The following is a 20,000-nucleotide window of genomic DNA, read 5'->3' as shown; positions in this document are numbered from 1 at the left end:
ATTCTGAGTACCTTGGAAACTTGAGTCATTACCTTGGGAACTGAGTCATTTAGTGAAACTGAGTCGTTACCTTGAAACTGAGCCGTTACCTTGAAACTGAGCCGTTACCTTGAAACTGAGTCGTTACCTTGAAACTGAGTCATTGCCTGGGAGGTGGGTCAATACCTCAGGAAGTGGGTCATTACCTTGGGTACCGAGTCATTACCGACGACAGGGTTCTCGTTGGGTGAACGTACAACATAACGTGGCTAAGTGGCAAATTTGGTTTCGCAATTGGCCAGATGACCGACATTGAAACACCGGCCATGATGGAAATGGGGCGAATTCTGTTCCTTTTGATTTCGCTGAATAATAATCCCTTCATCCATCGGGGATATTCGTCGATGTATTTTACCTGACGGCCACCAGAAGGGACACTGGAATTAAACCGCTTTGTTAAATGTCTTTCGTTATATTCGCTGCTTATTCCTTTTACTGTACCTCCGTTCATATTCTCTTCCTTCCATCTAACTCTTCTCAACCCTCTCCTAACGATTGATTCGTAGTGCAACTGCAAAAGGTGTTCCTCCTGTTACGCCTTTCAAACCTTTTTACTCTCAATTTCCCTTTCAGCGCTGAATGACCACATCATAGGTCCCAGCGCTTGGTCTTTGGCCTAAATTCTATATTCTGTTCTCTTTACTTCAAGATTGATCTGTGTCACTGAATTCCTCTCATGGCCCCTACGTGAACAGGGATTTTAAAGTAAAAGGTGAAATAAGGAAAACAAAAACAAAAGGGTTTGACGAGACGGGAATAATTTCCACTGGGGATTCTTGCAAGCGCCAACATTTATCCAATTATAAAAGTCTGCTAAATCATTGTCTCACGTCTGACAAATGTGCACAGTGGTGACAAATAAAGCCTGGAGAAGCGGCTTCTGACATTTTTATTTGTCATTTTTTATCTCGGTAGTGAAAATATTATTTCAGTGGATACGACAGGAAGGAAGGTTGGACAATATCTGCTTTCAGCCAACGAGAAATAAAAGCCTTTCATTCCTATCCCTTATTCAGACATTATTCCCTTAAGAGCCTCTGTATAAAAAGACAAACAGAAAAATAAGTTTACCCAATCTTATTAAGCCTTTTATAATCTCTCTCTCTCTCTCTCTCTCTCTCTCTCTCTCTCTCTCTCTCTCTCTCAGTAGATCAGCAGCTGGCAATTATGTCAGTGACTCTTTAGCGAGAGTTCGTAGAATGTAAACAAACCAGCCCCTTTGATCTATTCGTTGAGATGTACAGTATAATTTTATTTTGCATAAACGTATTTATTACGTGATTTGTTTTCAATATAGTGAAGACGCGCGTTTCTCGAGAATGATAAGTTACCTGCTGGACGTCTATAATACTTTTTTATTATGGTTTTTATCACCAGCGTCTCCAGCCATCATTCTCGACAATTAGGTCCACAGAATTTCTTTCCTGTAGGTTTTAATTTCATAAAAAAAAACACACACATACACATGCACACACAAAATGCAAATACAACAAAGAAATACCACCTATAACTGCCACATTCTTGCTCTTCGTTTCCGTTGGGTTGGTCGAGGCGGCAGGTCCACACCAGGCTTCCTACACCCATTCACATCATCTCGGGGCAAGATTTAAAAAGCAGTTTGATCTAAACCACCAAACCAAGAAACGGGTAAAAGTAGAGCCGTTGGCGTCAGGTCTTGTGAAACAGTAGCGAGAAATTAAAGGGTAGAGTAAATCAGGATTTTATATATACGGCCCCCGGGGAAAGCCTTTGCCCAACAACCTTGACAGAAGCATAGTCAAGCGTTCCGGTGTTAGATGCTTAAGTGACTGGTTTTACGGTTGTGTTGTTGTAAAACTGTCATGGGGAATGTGGTTGGGTTTTGTCTTCTTTCGTTAAGGAAGGAAAGGGAAATTGGCTTTATTTAAAAAAAAAAGGAGGGGAAGAAATAGAATGTTAGAGAATGATGATTCAGAATTCACAATAGAAAAAGGAATAAGTTTAATCCCATAAGGATTTTTGATAATTAGATTAGGGAAATACCGCCGTGAGCAGAGGATAAGAGAATTCATGAATCGTACAACTGAGAAGATACAGCAAAGGTTCTCATAGGTGAATAACTTCAAATGATACTTAAACTTGGTATTCTAATAATAACTAGATAAAGAGGGATGATTTAAATACAAGAGCTTTTGCAAAGTCAGTAGTTTAAATTCAGTATGAAATGTACTTTTAAATTACCCTTATAAGTCACGACTTTTCATTAACCACCAATTTACGTAATGGCGCGTCCACACTGCCGAATGTGACCTCATTCGAGGTGGATGAAATGTCCGTGCTATTCCTCTTCCCCCTGAGGCTCAGGCAGCGTTGAATGGCTTCAGGTTTTCCAAGTTGGAACTGATTGCAACTTCCAACAACTCAAGAACCACAAACTTACGATATTTGAACGACCGTCGATATGCGTCCCTACAAATAGATTTTATTCCGGTATTTTGTGATAAGATCTAGTTTCAGAATTATGATTAAAAGCTCCATTTTTCTCGGATATTTGCATCAAAGAGGAGCGATGAAAAGCTTTTAACATATTACGAATAAAATTCACCGTGGAAACCTTTCTGCCTTCCATCACTTGAGATGCGATGTCAAGTTAGAATTACATATGTGCTTTGTACTTTACTGAATGAGATACACTTTTAAAGGAGGCTTCCAGAGAGAGAGAGAGAGAGAGAGAGAGAGAGAGAGAGAGAGATCAAGAATAGATATTCATAATTCTCCAGGAGCATCCATAATGCAAAATTATTGCTTTTTCTCAAAAATTCCTGGGGAAAGTTTGCAGTCTCTCCGAAAATGAGTTCTGGAATTATGTTGGAAATTCTTAGTCCTTTGAGGGAGAAGAGTGTGGAATGTGTGTGTGTGTCCCAAACATGTACATCCATACATAAAGAATGGAGACTTGGTCTCGTAAATCGCAACGGCGAGAATCACAATTGGCAGACATGGCGGGATTTCAGAATCGTCTGAATTGATGAAATGCAGCGGAAATGGCGATGTGACAGTGTCCCTTATATCAGGTTGATCCTAAAGAGTTTTTTAAACTCGTGATGGAAATATACGAAGGAAGGGAAGTTGGAATATGGTTTAAGGTTTCCACTGCTGAAGTAAGTGTTGACAAAGATAGTCACTTATTTTTTGGAAGGCAGGCATCGTCTCTAAAAAGCTTGTCATAATAATTGAAGGTGTTCATATTCGTAGCTTTTACTTGAGATCTAAGTTCTGCTTGGTTAACTGAATTGCTTTTATGTTTGCTATTTTGTTTGAGTAGACTATTGACACATTAGTTTCTCTGCTAATAGATAATTAACAAAGTCCATATATATACATATATATATATATATATATATATATATATATATATATATATATATATATATATATATATATATATATATATAAATATATATTATATATATATATATATATATATATATATATATATATATATATATATATATATATATATATATATATATATATATATATATATATATATATATATATAATATATATATATATATATATATATATATATATATATATATATATATATATATATATATATATATATATATATATATATATATATATATATATATATATATATTATATATATATATATATATGATATAATATATATATATATATATATATATATATATATATATATATATATATATATATATATTATATATATATATATATATTATACATATATATATATATATATATATATATATATATTATATATATATATATATTATATATATGTATATATATATATATATATATATTTATATATATATATATATATATATATATATATATATATATATATATATATATATATATATATATTTTTATATATATATATATATATATATATATATATATATATATAATATATATATATATATATATATATATATATAGTATATATATATATATATATATTATATATATATATATATATATGTATATATATATATATATGATATATATATATATATATTATAGTATATATATATATATATATATATATATATATATCTATATATATATATATATATATATATATATATATATATATATATATATATATATATGGTTATAATTATATATAATATATATATATATATATATATATATTATATATATATATATTTATATATATATATATATATATATATATATATATATATATATATATATATATATATATATATACATATATATATATACTTGGGTATATATATATATATATATATATATATATATATATATATATATACATATATATATATATATATTATATATATATATATATAATATTATATATATATATATATATATATATATTATGAGATATATATATATATATATAGTATATATATATGTATATATATATATATATATATATATATATATATATATATATATATATATCTATATATTATATATATATATATCATATATCTTTTGCATATATATATGCAGCATATGGTATATATAATATATATATATATATGTATTTTATATATATATATATATATATATATATATATATATATATATATATATGATATATATATATAATATATATTTATATATATATATATATATATATTTAATATATGATAGGTTATATATACATATATATATTACATATATATATATTCATATATATATATATCATATATATACATATATATATAAATATATATACTATATATATATATATATATATATATTATATCATATACTATATACATATATATATATATATATATATATATATATATATACTATATATATATATATATATATATATATATATATATATATATATATATATATATATGTATATATAATATTATACATATATCGATCTATATTATATAGTATATATATATATATAGTATTATCATATATATTTCATATTTATATCGTATATATATATATAATATATAAATATATATATATATATATAATATATATATATAAGCTTGAATGAGATTTCTCTTTCAGTTACCAGTTTTCAGGAAGAAAAAAAACACTTAAATAGATATGATATCATCACTCACAGTTTCCTAAAACCAATAGACAGGGAACCCACCCAAAACTGATAACACCTTTTTAGAAGCGTTTAACGACCCTGACAGAAGGAGGAGTTGCTGAGACAGAATCCAGACAGACGGGAGGAGTTCTCTGACTGAGTCTTAATGAATCTCTCCTTGAGAGCGTCTCAGCTCTCTCTCTCTTTTAAGGATTTATTGTACTACACAGGATCCACTTTGTTGTTCCTCCGTCTTTGCGTTTGGGCTTCGAACAACGACAAATAGTTGTTGCAGGGGATTTAGTCCAATTTACTGTGATAGATTGGGTATCAGAGATACGACTGGCTGATAGATGGAGGAATTCCGTGGGAGGGAAGACGCTGATTTCGCCAAGTGATATAAACTGATGAATTGATGAGGCATCAAGCTCAAATGGCAAGCGCAGATTTCCCTGGCTGTAGTGGCGTCGGTGACCTTTGCAGTTGTGACGCCAGAATAATCCTAGTAATGAATTCATGAGTCTTTGGTATAATGAGTGATAATCTCAGATGAAAATTATAAAATGAACCCAATTCCAGTTGAATGACAGCAAAAGATGAGGTGATTCTTAGAACAAGTTATTTTCAGTTCAGTTTTATCAATCTTGAATTTTGAATTTGATGTAATGAGCATTTTTTTTTAATGTTATTAACGGCTCACTTGTGTAAATAACGAGTAAGTAACATTAGCAATTTTTCTTGGCCGTTGTGGAACTGTGAACAAATTAATATGGAAAAGACACCACTTTGATGCATAATACACACCACCATTTGTGTGTTTGGGGTGTATGTATATTTAAATGAATGTATAAGCTTACTTATAAACCACAATACACATTCTGAATGTAAATATATGTACAGGCTTGTGTACAAATAGTAATATACATTCTCAATGTGAACAAATGCACAGATTTGTTTAAAAATAAAAAGAAAATCATTTACATTTGAATTTCCTCCCAGGGTGTGCTCTCGTGACGTTAAAGGGGTGCGCGCTTTAGACCGATAGGGGAACTTGGTCCCTGATAAGGTCAATGTGAGTTACACGGGTGTCATTTGGGAAGGAGAGAGAGAGAGAGAGAGAGAGAGAGAGAGAGAGAGAGAGAGAGAGAGAGAGAGAGAGAGGAATGAAGTTTGCACACACACACACACACACACAGGAATTCATTGTCAAAAATGCCCTGAAATTCTTTACCTGGAAATTCCTGATGACCATGAATTCAGACTTATTATTTTCTCTGGGTCTGAGATGAAGAAGCTTCATGAGATGCCATACTTTCTTTCCCCTCGGCCTGGAGGAGAAAGCGCCACTTTCTTTCCCCTCGTTGTGAAAGGAAAACTAACTGGGTCTCTCTTCCCATTATATATAGGATTTTTGTAGAGAGTCTTTCTCACCTGTTGCAAGAGATCTTTTTTCCTTTTCGTCTCTGGGGGGCTGTGATGAGACTTGGTTGAAGGAAGGGAGAGAACTCTCTCTCTCTCTCTCTCTCTCTCTCTCTCTCTCTCTTTCTTTAAAAGACACTTCAAAAAATAACTTTCACTCATTTTTTTTTAGACTTTCTCTCTCTCTCTCTCTCTTCATTAGTCATTAAATACAGTTTTTAAAGGAACAAGAGTCTGTTCTGTCAATCTGTCCAGTTAGTATGTTGATAATCCTAAAATCAGAGGAAATTTTCTCTCTGAAATGAGAGAGAGAAGAGAGAAGAGTTAGTATGAGTTAATCCTAAAAACAGAAAAATTCTCTCTCTCTCTCTCTCTCTCTCTCTCTCTCTCTCTCTCTCTCTCTCTCTCGTTAGTCTGTTGATAATCCTAAAAACAGAGAGAGAGAGCTGATTATCTCTCTCTCTCTCTCTCTCTCTCTCTCTCTCTCTCTCTCTCTCTTTCTGTTGATCTCCTTAAACAGAAGTTTGTTTTTAATCATAAAAGAGTTCAAAGTGCAATCTTTCTTGTAAAGTAGACAGGAAAGAAACTCTAGAGAGAGAGAGAGAGAAGAAGAAATAATCAGAGAGTGTAAAAGTTTGAGATGAGAGAGAGAGTTTGAGAGAGAAGATTTGAGAGAGAGAGAGAGAGAGAGAGAGAGAGAGAGAGAGAGAGAGAGAGAGAGAGAGAGAAATTTCAGGCATTTCAGAAGTTTGTCATCATGTCTGTTCACTTTCAGTTTCACAGGAAAACTTGCGAGAGAGAGAGAGAGAGAGAGAGAGAGAGAGAGAGAGAGAGAGAGAGAGAGAGAGAGAGAGAAACATACACAGGCAAGAGAAGAAATTATGTCTGTTCATAGAAACAGAGAGATGAAGAGAGAGAGAGAGAGAGAGAGAGAGAGAGAGAGAGAGAGAGAGAGAGAGAGAGAGAGAATGGTATCTATGCAAACTGGGTCTTGACAAATGGTCTGTTCTCTCTCCAGCCACGTCCTTGCTAATACATTTTAGAGGAGAACTAAAATATTAATTTCACGGTTGACAAAACATCATCCAACATCCAGGCATGTAAACTTGCATGGATTATGAATATGGCTGTGGATGTCTGTGGATGTATGAAGAATACAAACCACAGAAAGGACAGTAAGCAAAGACGTTAAAATACAATGAATTTTTTTTCACATTCTGCCTCATTAAAAATATTAAAATGATCGTAATTAGCAAAAAATGTGAAGAATACTTTTCAAAAAACTTAGAAAGGAAAAAATGAGATTAATGATAGAAAGTGAGACACAGTTAGAATGAGAGAAAGGGAGAATGAAACGAGAGATATGATAATAAATAATAAATGATTCATGAGAGAGTTTCAAAGCCATATGTTTCTATAAAAGTGAGGCCATACCAGTTATATATATATTTATATTTATATAACCCGTTTTGTGGAAATTAAAACGGGAGTTTTTCCGTTGTGATAAATTGATAAAACTCTTTTGTCGATGAAAATGGCGGATGTATTTTTGCTGAAAATGGAAAGCGTGAAATTTATGATAGGTTAAAGGGTAAGTGATGGAAAGGTGGCTTTGTTGTACGTACTATTGTAAACATAATACATACATACATAAATACACACGCCCACACAATGTATGTATATGCATAGGTATATATATATATATATATATATATATATATATATATATATATATATATATATATATATATATATATATATATATATATATATATATATATATATATATATATATATATATATATTATATATATATATATATATTATTACATTTGGTTTTGTTTCCTTTACGTCACGTGGCGTTGGAGGCGACAGTGATTTAACAGACAAATGAACAGAAAGATGAGTTCACAATTGAGCAACTATTGACATAAATCAGGAACATAATATAGCAACAGGAAATACCAATTCAAACAGCCACACAATAAACAAGACTCTGCTTCTAATTCTTCACCCCAAACAGGGATAATATCATTATCGCTTCATGACGGAAACTTGTGAAGAAACAGGCAAAACAAAATTCAGATCCATTGTGTTTCCAATATATGAATAATTTTTCCTCTCTCAATTAGCTGATTTTGACATTCCCCATATCCTCATCATTATTCAAACTGGAAAAACGAATATCATCCAAGAATAATCCATCAAATATGCAGAGTCATTAAATTCATTTCAACCTCCATAGTTTGAAAGTAATATTTTTAAGAGATATCATGACTTAAATCATCCTTTCATCATTAACGTCGGTCTGTTTTTGACACTTGGATCATTAGAGAATTTTCTATTCTGATTACATATGCATACATATGTTTTATTTCAACTATTGAGGTATAAGCCGATATGTATCAGTTTATTCTGCAAATAATCAGCACTTGGTAATTCGCTGTTTTGACTTTTCTATTATATATATATCATTTATGTAAAAATGATTTAAATTTATGTATGTAAATGTAATAAGGTCTTCTTCCTTTGATAAAGACTATAATAATGAAATCTTTTTTCATTTTAGGATAATTAATTTATATATATAGATATGTACAGATATATTTGAAACAAATAAATCATGCTTAAAGGATTTGAGTGGCATATCATTATATATATATATACAGGGTATATATATATATATATATATATATATATATATATATATATATATATATATATATATATATATATATATATATATATATATATATATATATATATATATATATTATATATATATAGCCCTTTATATATATAGCATAATATGATTTAACAGAAGTAATGAACAGAAAGATGAGTTTACAATTGAGTAAACATTTCTAAACATAATTTAGCAACAAAATGCGGAATTCCAAACAGCCACACAATAAACAAGACTTTATTCTAATTTAAAAACCTTGCATGGTCAACATAATATCATTACGTAATATTCATGAATTTTTGCCCTTTTTGAACAGAAACAGGAAAACATTATATCATTGATTGAATTTCAAATGAATATTTTTTTTATAATGAAATGAGGCATTAGATTACTCAATATCAATAATTCATGATTGTTGTTTATTCTTTTAAAAAGAATATCAGAAAGAATAAGGACAGCGTGTTAAAATTTAAAACATAAATCAGAATATATCCGTCGATAGCAACAAAATATAGTTTATATGTCTTGACATAATATTTTTAACATTCTATGGAAATAATTATAGAAAAATATAGGTTATACATTATATTTCTATTCAGCATCTTTCATGGATGTTCTCTAAAAATCATGGAAGATAAGTCTATATTCCTTCGATGAGGATGAATGTTGTTTGAATCAATGATATTATGATGGAATAGAGTCTCTATATGCATTTGTATTCGTTGTTTTATGGATAAATTGAGATACACAATACATATACATACACATACACATATATATATATATATATATAATATATATATATATATATATATATATATATATATATATATACATACATATATATATATATATATATATATATATATATATATATATATACATATATATATATATATATATATATATATATATATATATATATATATATATATATATATGAATATCTATATATATATATATATATATTACATGTATTTACTGAAGTAAAATCATCGTTACGATAAAATGTTTCTGAAACAATTTATCAACACGATTCCCAAACTCTGTGACAAAATCCCCGAAGGCTGTGCTTCATCCAAACGTAAGTTTTGGTGACGAGATCAAATGGAATATTAATTAAATATATTGAAATGGAGATTGACAATATCAATAATTCATAATTCAAACGCCAATAGAGAGAGTAAGCGTGACTGAGCCACCGAATGAGCACAAAAAAAGGTTTGTTAATTGTTAATGATCAGATAACGATTGTTATTAGTGGAAATATTTAGGTTTTGTTAATTAGGTTATGACTCTGTCCTGACCAGGTGAAACTGTGGTGTGGTCATGTGATCTTATTATAATTTTGAATTGAATCGGTATAATTAATGAGTAATTTATGGCAGTTAGACTCTCAAAGGCATTTTTATTAGTTAGATATTGAGATCGGATCATTACAGTACAGCTCTTCATATCTTAGCAGAAATATATGTATGTGTGTGTTTTACATATGTATGAATGTAGTATATATATATATATATATATATATATATATATATATATATATTATATATATATATATATATATATATATATATATATATATATATATATATATATATATATATATATATATATATATATATATATATATATATATATATATATATATAATATTAGCCTTTGAACTCTTGATAATTTAGTCTTCGTTACAACAAATCATCTCTTCAATCACTTGACAACACGATTCTCTCTCTCTCTCTCTCTCTCTCTCTCTCTCTCTCTCTCTCTCTCTCTCTCTCTCTCTCTCTCTTGGAAGATTGATGCAAACTTGAAGTGGTCAGATCTCTCAATCTCTCTCTCTCTCTCGAGAATTCTCTCTCTCTCATAACATAAAGAGAAGAAAGATGAAATATGAAATCTTTGCTAATGATGAAACGGTTTCTATAACAGGATGAGAATTTCCAAAACCCAAGCTTGAGAAATATGCAGAGAGAGAGAGAGAGAGAGAGAGAGAGAGAGAGAGAGAGAGAGATCTCTCTCTCTCTCTCTCTGAGAACTCTAATCTGTAAGTTTCGGAGTGTATTTATAAATCCAATGAATCAAGTTTCGAGAGACTAATGAGAGATTGACTTGAGGAAAGGAGGAGGATTAATTAAGCTTTCAATCATAGAACGGAGGAGAGAATTGAGCACTCATGAGAGAGAGAGAGAGAGAGAGAGAGAGAGAGAGAGAGAGAGAGAGAGAGAGAGAGAGAGAGAGAGAAGATTATTTATGTGTATAATGCTAGCTAGTGCTACTTAGAGAGGTATAATCAATATAGTTTCCTAGAGAGAGAGAGAGAGAGAGAGAGAGAGAGAGAGAGAGAGAGAGAGAGAGGTGACAAGGAAGAAGGTAAAATCTGTCTCAATTGCCATAATACAGAACAGTATAAATATTACTTTGGCACAATCGTTCTGAATAAAAGTCAAAACAAATCAAAATACAGAAACATTAAAGTAAAATAATTTGTATATTATTGCAAAGAATAGTTCCTATTCTTTCTTCAAGTCTGTCTTCTTGTTATTCTTAAGATTTATTCTTGTTATTCTTAAGATTTCATTCGCCTGTCCACCACCAAGTTGGTTCTAATTTCCGTATGTTGCATATTTTCACAAATTCTACCCGTCACTTCATTCGTCATCTAATTCTTTGTCTTTCTCCTCCTTTTTCATTCTCTTGACATTTACTGAATTTCATTTGCATTCCTCGTTCCTCTTCTTCCATACACAGCAAGAATTCTTTTAATTACTATTGATGACAGTCGGTAAATCTTTCCTCTCTCCAGTTCATTAATATTTCATCTGTTCTCTCCGGTTTGTCCCCGTAATGGGGTAGTGCTGTCAGTGCACCCACGTGGTGCACTGTAGGCATTACTTAAGGTTCTTTGCAGCGTTCCTTCCATGACCCCTGGCTGCTACCCATTTCATTCCTTTTACTGTACCTCCGTTCATATTCTCTCTATTCCATCTCACTTTACTTAACCCTCTCCTAAAAACTGTTTCACAGTGCAACTGCTAAAGATTTTCCTCCTGTTACACCTTTCAAACCACCTTTATTCTCAGTTTCCGTTTCAGGCACTGAATGACCTCATAGGTCCCAGCGCTTGGCCTTTGGCCTAAATTCTATATTCTACATTCTATTTTATTCTATCCGGTTTGTATAACCTGATACACTGATATTCATGCAGATCTGGTCTGGGCAACTTTCATTAAAATTCTTCATCTTTCCAGATATTTGATAAATCCTGCTTTATTTGTTTATAAAATATATCCTTGCTTCGTTTAAAACACCAAATTATAAATTAGCCAAATTTCTTGTACCCATGCTGGAGCATCTAACTAAGAATAAATATTCATTAAATAACTCCTTGCAATATTCAAAGAAACCATTCTTCGACAAGATTCTGATTTATTCTTGGCCAGTCTCGACGTAGAGTCATTATTTACTAATATCCCTGTTGGAGAAACTATTGAATTGATTCTTAACAAGCCGTTTCCTGTTCCTGATTCTACTTTTAATAATTTTAATCGCACGCTTTTTAAAACTTTACTTGAACTCGCAGTGCTGGACACTGCTTTTATTTTTAAAGGTAAATTATACAAACAAGTAGAGGGCATGGCCATGGGTTCTCCTCTTGGCCCCACGTTTGCTAATATCTTCATGTGCTCCCTGGAGGAGCACATGCTCGATAATTGCCCATTAAGATTCCAACCCGTTTTTTATTCCAGGTATGTTGACGATACGTTTGGCCTCTTTAAAAGTGAATATGAAGCTGACCTCTTCGTAGAATATGCTAATACAATACACCAGAGCATAATAAAGTTTACTATTGAGAAAGAGGTGAAAGACCGTCTACCATTCCTGGACGTTCTAGTTTTCAGACAACACGACAGTTTTAATACCACGATTTTTAGGAATAAAACTTTTACTGGACTTGCTACTAACCTTTATAGCTCTTGTTTTGGTAATTTTAAACCCAACTCCGTTTCTACCCTTCTCCACAGGGCACTTGTCCTTAAGTCGAACTGGACCCTTTTCCATAATGAAGTTACGTTTTTAACTGACTTTTTTAATAACTGTTTTCCCGCAAAGCTGGTGTAGGCTACAGGAAATTATTATATCAACTACTCAACAAACATTTCAGTACAAAACCAAAAGTTTTAACTGTCCCAAAAATGAAGTTTTCCGCATGCTTTCCATTTACTCATGACCTCAAATTTCATAAAAAGTTCACACAAATTGTTCAGGAACATTTTTATGCCATTGACATTAATTTAATTCCCAAGAACCCTTTCACCATCGGTTCACTCTTTAAAACTAAAGAGCGATTATCACCTTATATGTCCTCTGGTGTTGTTTATAAGTATACTTACCCTGAATGTCAAACAGGGATCTATGTGGGATCCACCAACAGACTTCTGAAGGTGCGTATCGATTCTCATCGTGGCGTAAGCTTCCGTACTGGTAGCAGAATTTCAAACCCAGAACATTCCAATATTAGAAACCACTCCAAAATTTGTCAAACATATCGATAATAAAGACTTCTCCATTTTGGGCCATACCACCAACCCTCAAGACCTTGTTATTTTAGAATCACTTTTTATTAAACAACTTGTTCCGTCGTTAAACACTCATACGTCCTCCTCCCCTCTGTATTTGTGATTTGTGTTTATGTTATTTCTGTTTATGTTTAGTTTAACGTTCACTCCTCTAAGTCGGTCGTTTAATCTTTTGTTCTGTAACCCTGTTCACTGCTATTTTCATTTTTAGTTTACTGTATATTCTGTTACCTTTTATTTTAATGTAAAGATTTTTTAAATTGTGTTCATTCCCTTAATTTTAATGTTGTATATATTTCTTAAACTTGGTAAGAATAATTTTCACCATTTTAAATTCTTAATTTTTAGTTTTTACAATTTTACAAGGAATTTAATGTTTCATTTCAACAGCCCTGGTGGTGTAATTAAATGGATAATTACGAAACGTTGGAAAAAAGACAGCTTGTACATCTGTGTGTGTCCTCTTCCCCTTATAGATGATTATTAATATGGATTGACTCCTGACTAAGCTATATATATATATATATATATATATATATATATATATATATATATATATATATATATATATATATATATATATATATATATATATATATATATATATATATATATATATATATATATATATATATATATATATATATATATACATATATATATATACATATATATTATACATACACACAAAATATATATATATATATATATATATATATATATATATATATATATATATATATATATATATATATATATATATAATATACATACCAAAATCATTAAGGAATCATAGATTTGACTGCCATACCTGTCAGAATTTGATATATTTCCCAGAACCCTTATGCAGGGAACTATTGAGGCGTAACAGCTGAGCTAATTAGTGAGCTTAATTACAGACAGAATTTAATCTGATGACTTTGCGGAAACACTCGTATTTATGTTACGTCTCTTCATCAACTTGTCATTTACTACGTACTTATTAAAAATACCAAGTTTCACTTGAGGTTATTCGTGCATGAGAATCTTTTCTGTTTTTTGTCAGTTTTACGATTCATGAATTCTCTTCTCCTTCGCTCACGGTGTTATTTCTCTAATCTGATTATTAATAGTCCTTATGGGATTCAACTTATTCACATGCTATTCTTTTATTGTGGTTTCTGAATGATCATTCTCTAACATTCAGTTTCCATCCCCATTTTTCCCTTCAAGATCAAACCAATTTCCCTTTCCTCCCATAATGAAAGAAGGCTAAGCCCCACTACATTCCCCATTCCAATTTACAAGACAATATCAGTTGCAGCAAACGTTGAACACCGGAACTCACGACTCTGCCTCTGTGGATTTTATTGGGCAAAGGCTTTCCCCGGGGGCCACATATATAACATCCTGATTTACTGCACTTCTTAATTTCTCACTCCTATTTCACAAGACCTGACACTAACGGCTGCACTTTCGCTCAGTTCCAGCTTTGGTGGTTTAGATAAAGCTGGCTTTGTCTAAATCTTGCCCTGAGATAGTGTGAAGGGGTGTGGGGAGCCTGGTGTGGGCCTACGGATTCTTCCAACCCAACAGAGACGAATAGTAAGAATGTGTGGCAGTTATAGGTCGTAATATTTTGCGTTGTTTGCGTTTTGTGTGTGCGTCTGTGTGCATGTGTATGTGTGTGTTTTTATGAAATGAAAACCTTTACGAAAGAAATTCTGTAGACACTGGTGACAGAAAGCCAAAAGTATTATCTGCGTCCAAGTGATTTATCATTCTGGAAAAACATGTTTTCATTATACTGAAAACACGTCACTTGATAAATACGTTCATGTGAAATATGAATGTATATCTAAATGGATAAATCACAAGGGTTAGTTTATATAAATTCTACAATCTATTGCTATGAAGCGTGATTGATGTACTTTCCAACTGCTGATACCAAAACAATAGATTATAACTTAACACAATGAAGGTATATATATATACATATATATATATATATATATATATATATATATATATATATATATATATATATATATATATATATATATATATATATATATATATAAATTTAAATATATATATATATATATATATATATATATATATATATATATATATATATATATATATATATATATATATATATATATATTATATATATATATATATATAAATACATTATAATATATAATAAGACATACCAGATGAAGAATATAAATATGCAGTATCTCAGTTTCAAAATCCATTATCTCGCTCTTAAAATGATTTTTCTTTTGTTCACAGTAAACGTATCCGGTTACAGATGTTTTAAGAACAGAAACAGAAATAAATGTTTTGGTCTTTTGAACTGACTGAATAAAATCGTGTTATTTGATATCATGGCTTTAGGGAAAACATCACTTATAGTTTTCTCTTCTAGTCTTATCCACTCCACTACTCCCATGCACTGTTCTTCACTATTCCAACCACTCCCCACAAATTCCTTATTCACTCCCACTACTGCTATCTACTATAACTACTCTCATCCACTCACCCAACTCTCCCATCTACTCTTATGAACTACTCCCATTCACTGGGATACTGCATCCACTCCCCAACTATTTTAGTCCAATCCTTCCTAGTAACTACAAATCTCATCCACTACCCTCAAAGACCCCCATCTTCTCCCTCAACTTCTCCCATCCACTCTCCAACTACTCCTATCCACTCCCCAACTAATCCAATCCACTCTCCCAGCTACTCCCATCTATCCCCAGTTACTCCTATCCACTCCCAACTAATCCAGTCCACTCTCCCAGCTACTCCCATCCACTCCCCAACTACTCCCAACCATTCCCCCAACTACTCCTATCCACTCCCAACTAATCCCATCACTCTCCCAACTACTTCTATACACTCCCAACCACTATCCACTCCCCAGCTAGTCCCATCCACTCCCCAACTACTCCCATCCACCCCAACTTCTCCCATCCACTCCCCAACTTCTCCCATCCAATCCCCAGCTACTCCCATCCACTGCCCTAACCACTCCCATCCACGCCTCCACTACTCCCATCCACTTTCTCCCAAACCTCCCATCCAGTCCCCCTCCCATCACACTCCCAAAACTCCCATCCACTTCCCATCCATTTCCCAAAATACCTCCCTAAATACTCCATTCACTCCTCCAGTCTTCCCATCCACTCCCCTAACTACTCCCATCCACTCTCCAAACTACTCCCATCCACTTCCCCAACTCCTACTCCTATCCACTCCCCAATCCACTCCCCATCCACTACCCCAACTCTCCTAACTCCATCCACTCCCCCAAACACTCCTATCCATCCACTCTGTCCACCCCAATTGTTCCCCCATCTTGCCATCCTCTAACTAACTGCTCCCATCCACTCCCCCAAAAACTCCAATCCACTCCCCAACTACTCTCATCCACTCCCCTAACTACCATCCAATCCCCCAAAAACTCCAATCTACCCCAACTACTCTCATCCACTCTCCTAACTACTTCCATCCACTCCCCAAACACTCCCATCCACTCTCACAATTCCTATCCACCCCCAAATATTCCCACCTATTTCCTTGCTATTCCCATCCACTCCCCCAAACACTCTCATCCACTCCCCCAACTACTCCCAACCACTTCTCCAACTACACTCATTCACTCCCATCACTATTCCCTTTCACTCCCCATACTACTCCCATCCACTCCCCACTACCCCCACTCTCCCTGCCTACTCCCGTCCACTCCCCCAACTTCTCCCATCCACTCCACAACTTCTCCCATCCAATCCCCAACTACTCCCATCCACTGCCTTAACCACTCCCATCCACTCCCCTAACTACTTCCATCCACTCCCCAACTACTCCCATCCACTCCCTCAACTACTCCCATCCACTCCTCCACTACTCCCATCCACTCCCCCTACTACTCCCATCCACTCCCAAAATACTCCCAAACTGCTCCCATCCACTCACCCAAATACTCCCACCACTCCCCCAACTACTCCCATCCACTCCCAAATTCCAATCCACCCCAAATACCCCCATCCACTCCCCTAAATACTCTCATCCACTCCCCCAAATACTCCCATCCACTCCCAACTACTTCCATCCACTCCCGTAACTACCCCTATCCACTCCCCAACTACTCTCATCCACTTCCCTAATTACTTCCATCCACTCCCCAAATACTCCCATCCACTCCCACAATTCCTATCCACCCCCAAATATTCCCGCCTATTTCCCTGCTATTCCCATCCACTCCCCCAAACACTCTCATCCACTCCCCCAACTACTCCCAACCACTTCTCCAACTACACTCATTCACTCCCATCACTATTCCCTTTCACTCCCCATACTACTCCCTCCACTCCCCCACTACTACTCCACTCTTCCTGACTACTCCCATTCATTCTCTCAAGGTATGTGTGAGAAGATTTTGACAAAGTTTATACTCAATAATAATAAATAAGTCTTATTTATTTCCCCTTTTGAAGAATTGATAAAACTTCCCTTCCTCTTTCACGAACAATAATAGACTGAAGCTCTATACAATTCTCGGGGGAAAGTTTCCTTAGGAAAAGTTGAGGAGAAAAATGTCTGAGTGACACCAACCGATATCTCGAATGACTTCTGAGAGAAAATAACGAACTTTATTTCACCTTCTGGAGAAAAATTCCTTCGAGTTGGAGCTTAAGGATGAGAAGGGGGTTTTGTGAAGGGGCTTGCAGCTGTTATATATCATAATATTGTCGTGGACTGAATCTTTCTCTTTTTCTGAGGATATTTAAAGGTTTAGAGGATATGGTCGAAATTTTTTAATTCCAAGTAATTTATACTTTAGAATGTGAATCTTTCATAAAATAGATAAATTAAGTAATTTTATATCACCCTTTCAATCATTCTTCTTATGCCATTAGCACAATTTTATATTAATGGTCGTTTTAAATCTTATTCAGCTTCGACACTTCACTTCCATAAAGGTGAGGTTGATAAACTATATATATATATATATATATATATATATATATATATATATATATATATATATATATATATATATATATATATATATATATATATATATATATATATATATATATATATATATATATAGATATATATAGATAGATATAGATATATGTATGTATGCAATGGAAATGAATTGATGAATAAGCAAAATATCTCAGCCATAAATAACATTGATACGTTTGTGTAGGGTCAAAATCAGCTTCGTGTAGACCAAACCATAATAGTTTAAACGCTGTTTTCCCTAAAAATAAGAGTCGGCAGCAATGACAGGTGTTTACACCCATCGACGCTATTATTCTCAATTCAGGCAAATGGACTTTTCAATAAAACAAATAGCTTTCATCCAATATCAATATTTACGATGATACCAAAGCCGTCAGCAGATGACCGTGGAACGTTTGTGCTCTGTCTGTCTTATTCTGCGAACTCTTGATTTCAATTTATTGTACTTTTCGATTTTAAATATGAGATTAAAAATAGCATTTATTCCATCCAACTTTACTTTAAATTATGCAATTTAGCTACCTCCCAGTCTATTTCTTCTAAATCAAGAGCATTTTCATACCAAACGAAAAACCCATATTCATAGAACCTATAAAATCATTTTCAAGTGAGTCGGCTTATTGGACACGAAGATGGGTTATCGCCCAGCCGAATTTAATCATCGACAGGCCAAATGAATGGACCTCGCAAGAGGAACAAAGTATTTTCCGATGATCGCGTCTGAAAGGGGTGGGGAGTGGGAATGGGGATGGAATGGGGTTGGGAATTGGGTGGGGAATGCAACACACCATCAGAAATATTTTTGGAACCGTCTGTTGCCTGATATATGAACGTGGATGTTTAGTGCAATGTCTATACCTGACAATTATATTTTTCTTTTTATATTTAATTTATCTTTATTGATAGTAGTAATAGCAACAATAGTAGTTGATTTATGAACAATAATAATAGTTTTATCATGCTTAATCTAGCCAACCAGGTTTTGTTCAGGTTTTCAGAAGTCTTACAACATCTGATACTTGGCCCAAACACTTTCATTAATAGTGAGACTATTTTTAGGTTATATATCCTTTCAGCTATTACTGGAAATTCTTAATAAAATGGCCACAGTTTTTAGCTGTCAGATAATTTCAGGTATCATTAAATAGCCTGACTC

General features: G+C 32.8%; 1 protein-coding gene across 1 annotated transcript; it reads left to right on the top strand.

Moving 5' to 3' along the window:
• Positions 1–16,367: 16,367 nt before the first annotated feature.
• On the top strand, positions 16,368–17,105 carry LOC136846217 (uncharacterized). Its single transcript, XM_067117018.1, has one exon. The coding sequence runs from the start codon at positions 16,368–16,370 to the stop codon at positions 17,103–17,105; it is 738 nt and encodes a 245-aa protein (XP_066973119.1).
• Positions 17,106–20,000: the final 2,895 nt, after the last annotated feature.

This window comes from Macrobrachium rosenbergii, chromosome 15, assembly GCF_040412425.1.
Source record: "Macrobrachium rosenbergii isolate ZJJX-2024 chromosome 15, ASM4041242v1, whole genome shotgun sequence".
Classification (NCBI taxonomy): domain Eukaryota; kingdom Metazoa; phylum Arthropoda; class Malacostraca; order Decapoda; family Palaemonidae; genus Macrobrachium; species Macrobrachium rosenbergii.
The sequence above is the reverse complement of the archived record's forward strand: the minus strand, read 5'-3'. Positions and strand labels throughout refer to the sequence as shown.